The sequence below is a fragment of the Oncorhynchus keta genome, chromosome 1 (assembly GCF_023373465.1).
Source record: "Oncorhynchus keta strain PuntledgeMale-10-30-2019 chromosome 1, Oket_V2, whole genome shotgun sequence".
Lineage (NCBI taxonomy): Eukaryota > Metazoa > Chordata > Actinopteri > Salmoniformes > Salmonidae > Oncorhynchus > Oncorhynchus keta.
Genome location: NC_068421.1, coordinates 33,109,703 through 33,123,792, shown reverse-complemented (window position 1 = coordinate 33,123,792; position 14,090 = coordinate 33,109,703). Strand labels below are relative to the sequence as shown.

The following is a 14,090-nucleotide window of genomic DNA, read 5'->3' as shown; positions in this document are numbered from 1 at the left end:
AGATTGCCAAATAGTGTATGGTAGCATGGTAGTGCCATAGTTGCTGTAGTGTGGGACAGACCGCACCAGGCTAGAGAACACAGTTCCACCTCACACAGTCACCTTAAGTGAGAGAGACGGCACTGATATGCTGGGCATCTGGTCTCCACATGATTTATCCTGACCTCTATCTCTCTCTCTCGCTCTCTCTCTGCTACAGTATCCGCTCCACAATAGGCTGTTACTGATTTGGACAGGGCTCATGTTCGGCCAGTCTTCTGAGGATCTGTTCGCACCGCACTCACGTGACAAAAATATAAGTTCGGAAATCAAAGCAGATGTCTCATGCAGCGCCAGGAGAGTGACATCAGGTAGGAGGGGGAAAACTCAGCCTGAACCCCTATCTTGTCTAACTGAGTTACAGTACAGTAAACTCTCTGGTTACCGTTACAGATGTTTTCATCCCCAGAGTTTTTTTCTTCTTCTGTGCAGCAGGGCTCTAAAGGGGCTGTGCTTTGATTGCAGGGATTTCAGGAAAGCCCATTGTTGCCTGTTTGAAGGGAATTAGGCCTGACATGCTTCTCCAGGAGGAAGCAACATGATCCTTCATGTAGATGCAGAGAAAAAGAACCCAGAACCTCTGTCTATGGGCTGACCTGCAACAGAATCCAGAATATCTAGCTATGGGCTGACCTGCAACAGAATCCAGAATATCTAGCTATGGGCTGACCTGCAACAGAATCCAGAATATCTAGCTATGGGCTGACCTGCAACAGAATCCAGAATATCTAGCTATGGGCTGACCTGCAACAGAATCCAGAATATCTAGCTATGGGCTGACCTGCAACAGAATCCAGAATATCTAGCTATGGGCTGACCTGCAACATAATCCAGAATATCTAGCTATGGGCTGACCTGCAACAGAATCCAGAATATCTAGCTATGGGCTGACCTGCAACAGAATTCAGAATATATAGCTATGGGCTGACCTGCAACAGAATCCAGAATATCTAGCTATGGGCTGACCTGCAACAGAATCCAGAATATCGAGCTATGGGCTGACCTGCAACAGAATCCAGAATATCTAGCTATGGGCTGACCTGCAACAGAATCCAGAATATCTAGCTATGGGCTGACCTGCAACAGAATCCAGAATATCTAGCTATGGGCTGACCTGCAACAGAATCCAGAATATCTAGCTATGGGCTGACCTGCAACAGAATCCAGAATATCTAGCTATGGGCTGACCTGCAACAGAATCCAGAATATCTAGCTATGGGCTGACCTGCAACAGAATCCAGAATATCTAGCTATGGGCTGACCTGCAACAGAATCCAGAATATCTAGCTATGGGCTGACCTGCAACAGAATGCAGAATATTTAGCTATGGGCTGACATGCAACATAATCCAGAATATAAAGCTATGGGCTGACCTGCAACAGAATGCAGAATATTTAGCTATGGGCTGACCTGCAACAGAATCCAGAATATCTAGCTATGGGCTGACCTGCAACAGAATCCAGAATATCTAGCTATGGGCTGACCAGCAACAGAATCCAGAATATCTAGCTATGGGCTGACCTGCAGCAGAATCCAGAATATCTAGCTATGGGCTGACCTGCAACAGAATATCTAGCTATGACCTGCAACAGAATAGAATATAAAGCTATGGGCTGACCTGCAACAGAATCCAGAATATCTACCTATGAGCTGATCTGCAACAGAATGCAGAATATTTAGCTATGGGCTGACCTGCAACAGAATCCAGAATATCTAGCTATGGGCTGACCAGCAACAGAATCCAGAATATCAACTGACCTGCAACAGAATCCAGAATATCTAGCTATGGGCTGACCTGCAACAGAATCCAGAATATATAGGTATGGGCTGACCTGCGACAGAATCCAGAATATCTAGCTATGGGCTGACCTGCAACAGAATGCAGAATATTTAGCTATGGGCTGACCTGCAACATAATCCAGAATATAAAGCAGAAACATAATGCAGAATATTTAGCTATGGGCTGACCTGCAACAGAATCAGAATATCTAGCTAGGGCTGACCTGCAGCAGAATCCAGAATATCTAGCTATGGGCTGACCTGCAACAGAATGCAGAATATTTAGCTATGGGCTGACCTGCAACAGAATCCAGAATATCTAGCTATGGGCTGACCTGCAGCAGAATCCAGAATATCTAGCTATGGGCTGACCTGCAACAGAATGCAGAATATTTAGCTATGGGCTGACCTGCAACAGAATCCAGAATATCTAGCTATGGGCTGACCTGCAGCAGAATCCAGAATATCTAGCTATGAGCTGACCTGCAACAGAATGCAGAATATTTAGCTATGGGCTGACGTGCAACAGAATCCAGAATATCTAGCTATGGGCTGACCAGCAACAGAATAGAATATAAAGCTATGGGCTGACCTGCAACAGAATCCAGAATATCTAGCTATGAGCTGATCTGCAACAGAATGCAGAATATTTAGCTATGGGCTGACCTGCAACAGAATCCAGAATATCTAGCTATGGGCTGACCTGCAACATAATCCAGAATATCTAGCTATTGGCTGACCTGCAACAGAATCCAGAATATCTAGCTATGGGCTGACCTGCAACAGAATCCAGAATATCTAGCTATGGGCTGACCTGCAACAGAATTCAGAATATATAGCTATGGGCTGACCTGCAACAGAATCCAGAATATCTAGCTATGGGCTGACCTGCAACAGAATGCAGAATATCTAGCTATGGGCTGACCTGCAAGAATCAGAACCTGCAACAGAATGCAGAATATTTAGCTATGGGCTGACCTGCAACAGAATCCAGAATATCTAGCTATGGGCTGACCTGCAACATAATACAGAATATCTAGCAGACCTGCAACATAATACAGAATATCTAGCTATGGGCTGACCTGCAACAGAATCCAGAATATCTAGCTATGGGCTGACCTGCAACAGAATGCAGAATATCTAGCTATGGGCTGACATGCAACATAATCCAGAATATAAAGCTATGGGCTGACCTGCAACAGAATGCAGAATATTTAGCTATGGGCTGACCTGCAACAGAATCCAGAATATCTAGCTATGGGCTGACCTGCAACAGAATCCAGAATATCTAGCTATGGGCTGACCTGCAACAGAATCCAGAATATCTAGCTATGGGCTGACCTGCAACAGAATCCAGAATATCTAGCTATGGGCTGACCTGCAACAGAATCCAGAATATATAGCTATGGGCTGACCTGCAACAGAATCCAGAATATCTAGCTATGGGCTGACCTGCAACAGAATGCAGAATATTTAGCTATGGGCTGACCTGCAACATAATCCAGAATATAAAGCTATGGGCTGACCTGCAACATAATGCAGAATATTTAGCTATGGGCTGACCTGCAACAGAATCCAGAATATCTAGCTATGGGCTGACCTGCAGCAGAGTCCAGAATATCTAGCTATGGGCTGACCTGCAACAGAATGCAGAATATTTAGCTATGGGCTGACCTGCAACAGAATCCAGAATATCTAGCTATGGGCTGACCTGCAGCAGAATCCAGAATATCTAGCTATGAGCTGACCTGCAAGAGAATGCAGAATATTTAGCTATGGGCTGACCTGCAACAGAATGCAGAATATCTAGCTATGGGCTGACATGCAACATAATCCAGAATATAAAGCTATGGGCTGACCTGCAACAGAATGCAGAATATTTAGCTATGGGCTGACCTGCAACAGAATCCAGAATATCTAGCTATGGGCTGACCTGCAACAGAATCCAGAATATCTAGCTATGGGCTGACCTGCAGCAGAATCCAGAATATCTAGCTATGTGCTGACCTGCAACAGAATCCAGAATTTCTAGCTATGGGCTGACCTGCAACAGAATCCAGAATATATAGCTATGGGCTGACCTGCAACAGAATCCAGAATATCTAGCTATGGGCTGACCTGCAACAGAATGCAGAATATTTAGCTATGGGCTGACCTGCAACATAATCCAGAATATAAAGCTATGGGCTGACCTGCAACATAATGCAGAACATTTAGCTATGGGCTGACCTGCAGCAGAATCCAGAATATCTAGCTATGAGCTGACCTGCAACAGAATGCAGAATATATAGCTATGGGCTGACCTGCAACAGAATGCAGAATATCTAGCTATGGGCTGACCTGCAGCAGAATCCAGAATATCTAGCTATGGGCTGACCTGCAGCAGAATCCAGAATATCTAGCTATGAGCTGACCTGCAACAGAATGCAGAATATTTAGCTATGGGCTGACCTGCAACAGAATGCAGAATATCTAGCTATGAGCTGATCTGCAACAGAATGCAGAATATTTAGCTATGGGCTGACCTGCAACAGAATCCAGAATATCTAGCTATGGGCTGACCTGCAACAGAATCCAGAATATCTAGCTATGGGCTGACCTGCAACAGAATGCAGAATATCTAGCTATGGGCTGACCTGCAACAGAATCCAGAATATCTAGCTATGGGCTGACCTGCAACAGAATCCAGAATATCTAGCTATGGGCTGACCTGCAACAGAATCCAGAATATATAGCTATGGGCTGACCTGCAACAGAATCCAGAATATCTAGCTATGGGCTGACCTGCAACAGAATGCAGAATATTTAGCTATGGGCTGACCTGCAACATAATCCAGAATATAAAGCTATGGGCTGACCTGCAACATAATGCAGAACATTTAGCTATGGGCTGACCTGCAGCAGAATCCAGAATATCTAGCTATGAGCTGACCTGCAACAGAATGCAGAATATTTAGCTATGGGCTGACCTGCAACAGAATGCAGAATATCTAGCTATGGGCTGACCTGCAGCAGAATCCAGAATATCTAGCTATGGGCTGACCTGCAGCAGAATCCAGAATATCTAGCTATGAGCTGACCTGCAACAGAATGCAGAATATTTAGCTATGGGCTGACCTGCAACAGAATGCAGAATATCTAGCTATGAGCTGATCTGCAACAGAATGCAGAATATTTAGCTATGGGCTGACCTGCAACAGAATCCAGAATATCTAGCTATGGGCTGACCTGCAACAGAATCCAGAATATCTAGCTATGGGCTGACCTGCAACAGAATGCAGAATATCTAGCTATGGGCTGACCTGCAGCAGAATCCAGAATATCTAGCTATGGGCTGACCTGCAACAGAATGCAGAATATCTAGCTATGGGCTGACCTGCAGCCAGGGGGGGGGGGCTCAGGAGCTCAGATAAAACAAGTTTACAATCTGTGGTGTCTGGGAGTGTTTAACCTCGGAAGATTATCCTATTGGTTAAGGGGTCCTGAATTTTATTGTTTTAAATCGTTTGTTACACACAAACTTCTTGTTCCTCTGCAGCCCTACATACAGCCCCAACATCAGTAGGCGACAGGCAGACAACAGTACTGTGGCGTCTCAATCCAGGCTGTCAGAGCGAGGCTGTAGTCTTTTATCTGCTCTGCTCTCCACATCTGGAGGCTCTCTGTCAGTAAATCTCCCGGGCTCCACTGCAGATCCCCTGTGTGTTTAAGCTGTTACAAGAAACAGAGCTGTTTGACCTTCTCATTCACCAGGCCGTCTGTGAAGAGACACACAGTCTGCTGCCCGTCCGAGCCCCCTACAGCCCCAGCCACACAGCCTTGTCCCAGCCCCATACAGCCTTGTCCCAGCCTCATACAGCCTTCTCCTAGCCCCATACAGTCTCAGCTCCATACAGCCTTGTCCTAGCTCCATACAGCCCCAGCTCCATACAGCCTTGTCCTAGCTCCAGACAGCCTGGTCCTAGCCCCATACTGCATTGTCCTAGCCCCATACAGTCCCAGCTCCATACAGCCTTGTCCTAGCCCCATACAGTCCCAGTCCCATACAGCCTTGTCCATGCCCCATACAGCATTGTCCTAGCCCCATATAGCCTTGTCATAGCCCCATATAGCCTGGTCCTAGCCCCATACAGTCCCAGCTCCATACAGCCTTGTCCTAGCCCCATACAGTCCCAGCTCCATACAGCCTTGTCCTAGCCCCATACAGTCCCAGCTCCATACAGCCTTGTCCTAGCCCCATACAGTCCCAGCTCCATACAGCCTTGTCCTAGCTCCATACAGTCCCAGCTCCACACAGCCTTGTCCTAGCCCCATACAGTCCCAGCTCCATACAGCCTTGTCATAGCCCCATACAGTCCCAGCTCCATACAGCCTTGTCCTAGCCCCATACAGCCTTGTCCCAGCCCCATACAGCCTTGTCCTAGCTCCATACAGTCCCAGCTCCATACAGCCTTGTCCTAGCCCCATACAGCCTTGTCCCAGCCCCATACAGCCTTGTCCCAGCTCCATAAAGCCTTGTCCTAGCCCCATACAGCCTTGTCCCAGCCCCATACAGCCTTGTCCTATCCCCATTCAGCCCCAGCTCCATACAGCCTGGTCCCAGCCCCATTCAGCCCCAGCTCCATACAGCCTGGTCCTAGCCCCATACAGCCTTGCTCAAGCCCCATACAGCCCCAGCCCCATACTGCCTTGTTCTAGCCCCATACAGCCTTGTCCTAGCCCCATACAACCTTGTCCTAGCCCCATACTGATGGAATCAGATCAGGATTAACCAGATTCACTGTGCCCATCCCTGCCAGTGCTGCTGGATAAAGCTAGCTGTGGTTCCAACTCAGGCCAAGCAGATCCACTTTCAGCCTCTCTGACTGGTCGATATCTCAGGCTGGGTTTCATCCCAGGAGCCCCTAATGGCAGGAACTATTGGAGCCACAGTAATACTATCTGTGTCTGCGGTGGGGGGAACAGAGGGAAGGTGACTCTGTGTGTGTGTGGGGGGGGTACATGGCTCTCTGACACTCCCAGACCTCAGTAAGTCCAGGAGCTGGTGGGAAAAGAGGGTAGACATCCCAGAGCAACAGTGCTAGGTTAGCCTACAGAAAGACAGACCGCCAGAAGAGAGAAAGAGTCAGGGAACATTCCCTCAGAAACTTCAAAAGAACAGCAGTAACAGCGTGATTCACTACTGCAAGGCTCAGGCGGTTGTGTGAGTAGACAGAGAGGAATGCTCCTTAATCTCAGACCTCTAATAACAGATGCATGGGTATGTATGGGAGCTGACGGGCTGACTGGCTCCATACTGCAGGATTGGCCGGCTGCGCCACTGCAGGGGCCCTGGGCTCCGGACAATGTGCCTCCTACTGCAGCCTCCATCCCTGCAGACTGGATACTCAGCGAGAGAGGCACCACCTAATGCCTTCCTTATGGACTGACTGACTGGCCCTGCAGAGAGAAGGTATGTTAACTATCTCCTGTTGTGTTCTTACTGCTACATTGGGATGGTGACCCTTTGAGACATAAGAGACTTAACCAATGATTCATGTAGACACTAGATGGCTGATAGGGGGTGATGTCTTGGCACTCCCCCACCATTGTAAAAAACATTTAGGAATCTATAGAAATGCATTTATTAATGTCTACATTCATATTCTAATACCGACACCTTAATGCATATTTTAAATTATACTATGTGAACTAAACATACAAGTAAAATTACAAATATATTGAAACAATTCCTTAAAGTATAATTTTTTATAGATTGCTAATGTTAATGTCCCCACCACAAGAAAAAAATACTTAAACACATGTAATTTGTCCCATTTATCTGAAACACTGTAGAATTCCATTCATTCCTAAGGAGGACCGCTCTACTGGGGAGTTCTAATATGGCCGATCGGTGGCTCCAAAGCCTCTCAGTGGCCAATACATAGCATTAACAATCCAGAGTTTACATACAGTGCCTTTACAAAGAATTGAGACCCATTGACTTTTTCCACAGTTTGTTGTGTTACAGCTAAAATGTATTACATTTAGATTTTCTGCCAAAGTGGACATTTGTTTGTAGAAGATGTTAGAAAAAAATGAATTAAAAGCTAAAATGTCTCGAGTCAATAAGTGTTCAACCCCTTTGTTACGGCAAGCCTCATTTAGATCAGGAGCAAGAATGTGCTTAACAAATGGCATATTAAGTTGCAGGGACTCATTGTGTGTCCGATAAGAGTGGTTAACATCCTTTTTCTATGACTGCCCCATCTCTGTACACACATACAGATAATTGGTCCCTTAGTCGAGTAGTGAGTTCAGCTCATGTCACCGGGTTGACCTTAAAATGAGGGACAGGTTATTTATTTTTCTTAAAATGAATCACTTAATCACATTCAATAAATAATCATCTTCAGAAATGACTTTGTCAAAGTAACAAAATAACGATGGCTTTACAGTGACGGTGTGAACCTGGGGATCAGAGGGTTCAAATCTAGCTAGAAATCACAAAGTGCACAGAAGGAACTTTGTTACAGATTTATGGAGTTTTCAATGTGGTCTATATTAAAGGGCACGTCATGGACTCATTTCGTGGCACAACCCAGAAACCTGGAGCTGGAAGCAGCCTCACCTTTATAGTCCATCACAGGGAGCAGAGGTGTGGAGGCGAGAGGGAGACAAACAAAAGAGGACAGAAGAGATAGAGAAGAGAGAATGGAGGGAGTGTGGGGAAGAGAGGGATGTGAGGAGGTAGGAAGAAGCAGAGAGGGAGAGAAAATGAGGGATATGTGAGGAGAAAGAGAGAATCTCACCTGAGAGCAGAGCAACATGACCAGTTCCACGACAGAGGTGCTGGATTTCATACACACCAGACCTGGAGGGAAGACAGAACAGAGAGTTAGAAGCAGAGTTGTCATACAACACACATGACAGTCTTACTTTCCTTCATATAAGTCACTACGAAACCTCACCAATGACATGTGGGAGGGGCTAACATTGTAGTCACTACCAGAGAAGAAGACACTCTGGAGAAATCATTATGGGCTGGTGGGGCCAGGGCCCGTTGGCATGGTTACATGAAGACGTCAGTCAGTGTGATTGACAGCATGAGTCGACAACCAGGGATGAGATGTCAACATGTTGATAAACACACAGACAGACCATCTCAGGGATGTCAAACATCTCTTCCGTTTTACCGTTGATGCAAAGAAAGAGCTTGCCAGAATCGGAAATGGTAAATTACCTAACATGTTACAATAACAAAAACATTTAGCTGCCTGAAACCACTGAGATAGAGACAAAGTGACAAAGAGTGTGTGCCACATGGCACCCTATTCCCTCTGCAATGCATTACGTTGACAAGAGCCCTATTGGCTTTGATCAATTGCAGTGCACTACATAGGAAATAGGGTGCTATTTTGGATGGAGACAAAGTAGACTATTGTATAATGTGAAGAGTGTGAATCTTCCTCCTGTTCTTGCACAGCACTGACACGGTCTGAGACTGAGACTGTTGTAAACAGGGGATGTGACCCTCTCTAGTTCACAGACAGCTACAGATGTCCTATTACACACACACACACAGACACACACACACACACAGCTAGTCTACCACTGCTGACCTCTTGTTACTGCAATGACCAGTTCTCCCATCACTCAGCTCTCTCTGACACAGGGGGTCAGGTGGTAGGGTGACCCTGGCCCCTAGTGACCCCGGCCCTACTTTGGTATGCTGGCCTAATGACCATGGACCCTGGCTGTACGCTGGTACACAAACTAAATGTTTTCGATTTAAACAGGGTCTGCCCCTCTGAACAGGCCTTTCCTGTGAGCAGGGCAGGGTTAAATCATTGGAGTGAATGTGGAATTGTCGAGCAGTGTGCTGATGGGTTGGGCAGGGAGGGAGGGGGGTTCATAAAGAGAGGGGGAGGCAGGGAAAGGAGAGGCAGGGGAGAGGAGTGAAGAGGCAAAAAGAGTGGAGGTTGGGGAGGAAGGGGGAAGGAGAGGAGAGGCAGAGAGAGGAGAGGTAGGGGAGGGAGGAGAGGAGAGGTAGGGGAAGAAGGGGGGAGGAGAGGAGAGGCAGAGAGAGGAGAGGTAGGGGAGGAAGGAGAGGAGAGGTAGGGGAGGAAGGGGGAAGGAGAGGAGCCAGAGAGAGGGGAGGTAGGGGAGGAAGGAGAGGAGAGGTAGGGGAGGAAGGGGGAGGAGAGGACACAGAGAGAGGGGAGGTAGGGGAGGAAGGAGAGGAGAGGTAGGGGAGGAAGGGGGAGGAGGGGAGACAGCGAAAGGGGAGGAAGGGGAGGAAGGAGAGGAGAGGTAGGGGAGGAAGGGGGAGGAGAGGAGACAGAGAGAGGGGAGGTAGGGGAGGAAGGGGGAGGAGAGGGAGACAGAGAGAGGGGAGGTAGGGGAGGAAGGAGAGGAGAGGTAGGGGAGGAAGGGGGAGGAGAGGAGACAGAGAGAGGGGAGGTAGGGGAGGAAGGGGAGGAAAGGTAGGGGAAGAAGGGGGAAGGAGAGGAGACAGAGAGAGGGGAGGTAGGGGAGGAAGGGGAGGAAAGGTAGGGGAAGAAGGGGGAAGGAGAGGAGACAGAGAGAGGGGAGGTAGGGGAGGAAGGAGAGGAGAGGTAGGGGAAGAAGGGGGAAGGAGAGGAGACAGAGAGAGGGGAGGTAGGGGAGGAAGGAGGAAGGAGAGGAGACAGAGAGAGGAAAGGTAGGGGAGGTAGGGGAGGAGACACAGATAGGGGAGATAGGGGAGGAAGGAGAGGAGACAGAGAGAGGGGAGGCCATCACAACGACAACTCTGTTCGATCAGGGGCCTCCCTCTCAACTCCAAGTGCATCATGGGCCAGGGGCCAGGCCAGGGTGGCTGGACATAATTACCACACTGACAACATGTCTAGAGAGGGGGAGAGGAGGGGTGAGGAGGAGAGGAGATGGGGAGATGGGGGTGGGTGAGAGGGCACTCGGGCCACGACCCCGGGTAATTTGAGTGATGGATGGTTGGTAATTGCTACTAAATGGAGAGACTTTCCACCAGGGCCCTGATTCAGCCTGGGAGGAAAAACAGCCTCTGTTCCTTGGTAAAGGTCTGGTCAAAGCATCTCAAAGTAGGACATCTCTTGTACTATGCTTTATGAATACTGGCTCTGTTGTGTTGATGAAGTTTGTCGTGTTTGCCTGGTCTGTGCTCAGCGGTGAGGTGTGTGTATCTGCCAGCGTTCTGACAGATGGACAGACAGGCTGAGTGAAGGGATCAGACAACATTCACACCTGTCAACTCTCCATAATTGTTAATCATGTGTGCACATGCGCGCATTTGTGAGTGTGTGTGTGGTAGCCCTCTCTGGGATATATTACTAGGCATCCAGCAGTGACACAGCAGCCAGTGGACATAAGGAGGGCCAGGAAAGGACAGACAGACTGAGGGATGGATGGCGGAAGGGATTCCACACACATTTGGAGGAGAAACGAGAGAGATTCTACACAGCACCTGTACCTTCTATGAGCAGCTCTTGGCCATGGCTTCCCAACAGGGTCCTAGAGAGGAACGGAGCAAAGTCCACAAAGATCTCCCTGAGGAGGGGGGCCACCTTCTCCAGAGCACGCTCCAACTTAGTAGTGATACTGTGGAAGAGAACAGAGCAGGGAGATACAGAAAGAGAGAGAGAGGGGGGGTACACAGAGAACAGGGAAAGAATCAGGGTTGAGAGAGAGGGGGGTGAAGAAAGAGAGAGAGAGGATGTCAGAGAGGAGAGGAAGAGACAGAGGCGAGAGGAGAAAGACAACAGTAAACAAATTAGTATAAGGTTGGGTAGGGTTGTGTGGTGAGCAGAGTATAGCCCTCCACCTGGGTTAGTACATGATAGTTAGAACATCCTTTCACACACAGCAGAACACTGTGTCCAGGGCTCTAAATAAAATTAAAGAAAACATAATTGGTAGTACTGGTGCTCCTGATTCAGAAAATAAATCAAAATACTTGGGTGAACTGTTGGAATCATAGAATTACAATGACAATTCTAATTCTATTGTTGGTTTTGTTTGGCATGACAACAAATTAAAAAGGCATGTAGGAGTTATGACAAGGTAGGAACCAAAGTGTTGGTCAGTGTTTCTCATGCGATGTGTTTCATCATACTTAAATAGATGTTGCATTCAGACAAAGATTTTAGAATAATCTATCTGTTTCAGCACATGCCATTGCACCAACAACATACTGATCTATACCACCACTGGTAGCAACCTGTACTAGAGATAACGTTTGCTTTGCCCTAGCTAGTTAATTTAGCTAACTGGCATTAAACTAGCTTGTTAGCGATTAGCATTAACGATTACCATTATTTTAGGCATATGCCAGCTTCCTTAGAATAACTAACTCACATTTTGCAGAGAGCAAAATACAGAAACTAAGAGGGTTGGTTAGTAACGGATTACATGTAAAGGATTATAAAAAACTGGTAACTGTAATCCGTTACGTTACCAGCAAAAATATTGTAATCTGACTATAGATACTTTTGAAAAACTACATGATTACTTTGAGGATTACTTTTAAATTCAGAAAGAATGGTTGCTCTATTTTCTCAATGACATTCAAATCAGCATTGAAAAAAGGCGAACATTTAAGAGACCACTATGACACACCAAATGGGTTTGATGGATACCGGGAAAAGAGCGGGAATAAGCTTTTGTAGGCTACAGTCCAAGCTACAGTATGTCTTCCAATGGTGCGACTGCTGTCGGCATCCAAAGATTATCCAACTTGTATAAACGCTTGGAGGTAAGGATGACAGCAGTGGTGTCGTCTACGGCGATACGGATATCACTTATTATTGATATCTACATAGCACATTGATGTGAATCAGTGTGATTCTCATTTAGCTATTTGCACCTTGCGGATTGTGGTTGTTGTGGATGGATGTTCACAAATCTAAATGTGTATTTGAATCCAATAATGTAGTTTAAGCTGCCAATCAATCATTGTTTTTGAAACCAGTGGACAGCCAGTCAAAAATGCGCTCTTGCAACAGCTGCATAGTGAGGATCCCAGCCTATGGAACAACAGCTACATAGTGAGGATCCCAGCCTATGGAACAACAGCTTCATAGTGAGGATCCCAGCCTATGGAACAACAGCTGCATAGTGAGGATCCCAGCCTATGGAACAACAGCTGCATAGTGAGGATCTCAGCCTATGGAACAACAGCTGCATAGTGTGGATCCCAGCCTATGGAACAACAGCTGCATAGTGAGGATCCCAGCCTATGGAACAACAGCTGCATAGTGAGGATCTCAGCCTATGGAACAACAGCTGCATAGTGAGGATCCCAGCCTATGGAACAACAGCTGCATAGTGAGGATCTCAGCCTATGGAACAACAGCTGCATAGTGTGGATCCCAGCCTATGGAACAACAGCTGCATAGTGAGGATCCCAGCCTATGGAACAACAGCTGCATAGTGAGGATCCCAGCCTATGGAACAACAGCTGCATAGTGAGGATCCCAGCCTATGGAACAACAGCTGCATAGTGAATCCCAGCCTATGGAACAGCTGCATAGTGAGGATCCCAGCCTATGGAACAACAGCTGCATAGTGAGGATCCCAGCCTATGGAACAACAGCTGCATAGTGTGGATCCCAGCCTATGGAACAACAGCTGCATAGTGAGGATCCCAGCCTATGGAACAACAGCTGCATAGTGAGGATCCCAGCCTATGGAACAACAGCTGCATAGTGAGGATCCCAGCCTATGGAACAACAGCTGCATAGTGAGGATCCCAGCCTATGGAACAACAGCTGCATAGTGAGGATCCCAGCCTATGGAACAACAGCTGCATAGTGAGGATCTCAGCCTATGGAACAACAGCTGCATAGTGAGGATCCCAGCCTATGGAACAACAGCTGCATAGTGTGGATCCCAGCCTATGGACAACAGCTGCATAGTGAGGATCCCAGCCTATGGAACAACAGCTGCATAGTGAGGATCTCAGCCTATGGAACAACAGCTGCATAGTGTGGATCCCAGCCTATGGAACAACAGCTGCATAGTGAGGATCCCAGCCTATGGAACAACAGCTGCATAGTGAGGATCTCAGCCTATGGAACAACAGCTGCATAGTGAGGATCCCAGCCTATGGAACAGCTGCATAGTGTAGATCCCAGCCTATGGAACAACAGCTGCATAGTGAGGATCCCAGCCTATGGAACAACAGCTGCATAGTGAGGATCCCAGCCTATGGAACAACAGCTGCATAGTGTGGATCCCAGCCTATGGAACAACAGCTGCATAGTGAGGATCCCAGC

At 47.4% G+C, this 14,090-nt stretch overlaps 1 protein-coding gene across 2 annotated transcripts in view; it reads right to left on the bottom strand.

The window, feature by feature from the left end:
- LOC118396139 (neurobeachin-like) overlaps nt 1-14,090 on the bottom strand; it is a 415,134-nt gene that overhangs the window by 210,554 nt on the left and 190,490 nt on the right. For both annotated transcript variants that reach the window (XM_052522064.1, XM_052522066.1), the window contains exons 35-36: nt 11,288-11,415; nt 8,610-8,671 (exon numbers count right to left, since the gene is read on the bottom strand). In XM_052522064.1, the coding sequence (XP_052378024.1) occupies nt 8,610-8,671; nt 11,288-11,415 (190 nt within the window). The remainder of the gene's footprint in view (nt 1-8,609; nt 8,672-11,287; nt 11,416-14,090) is intronic.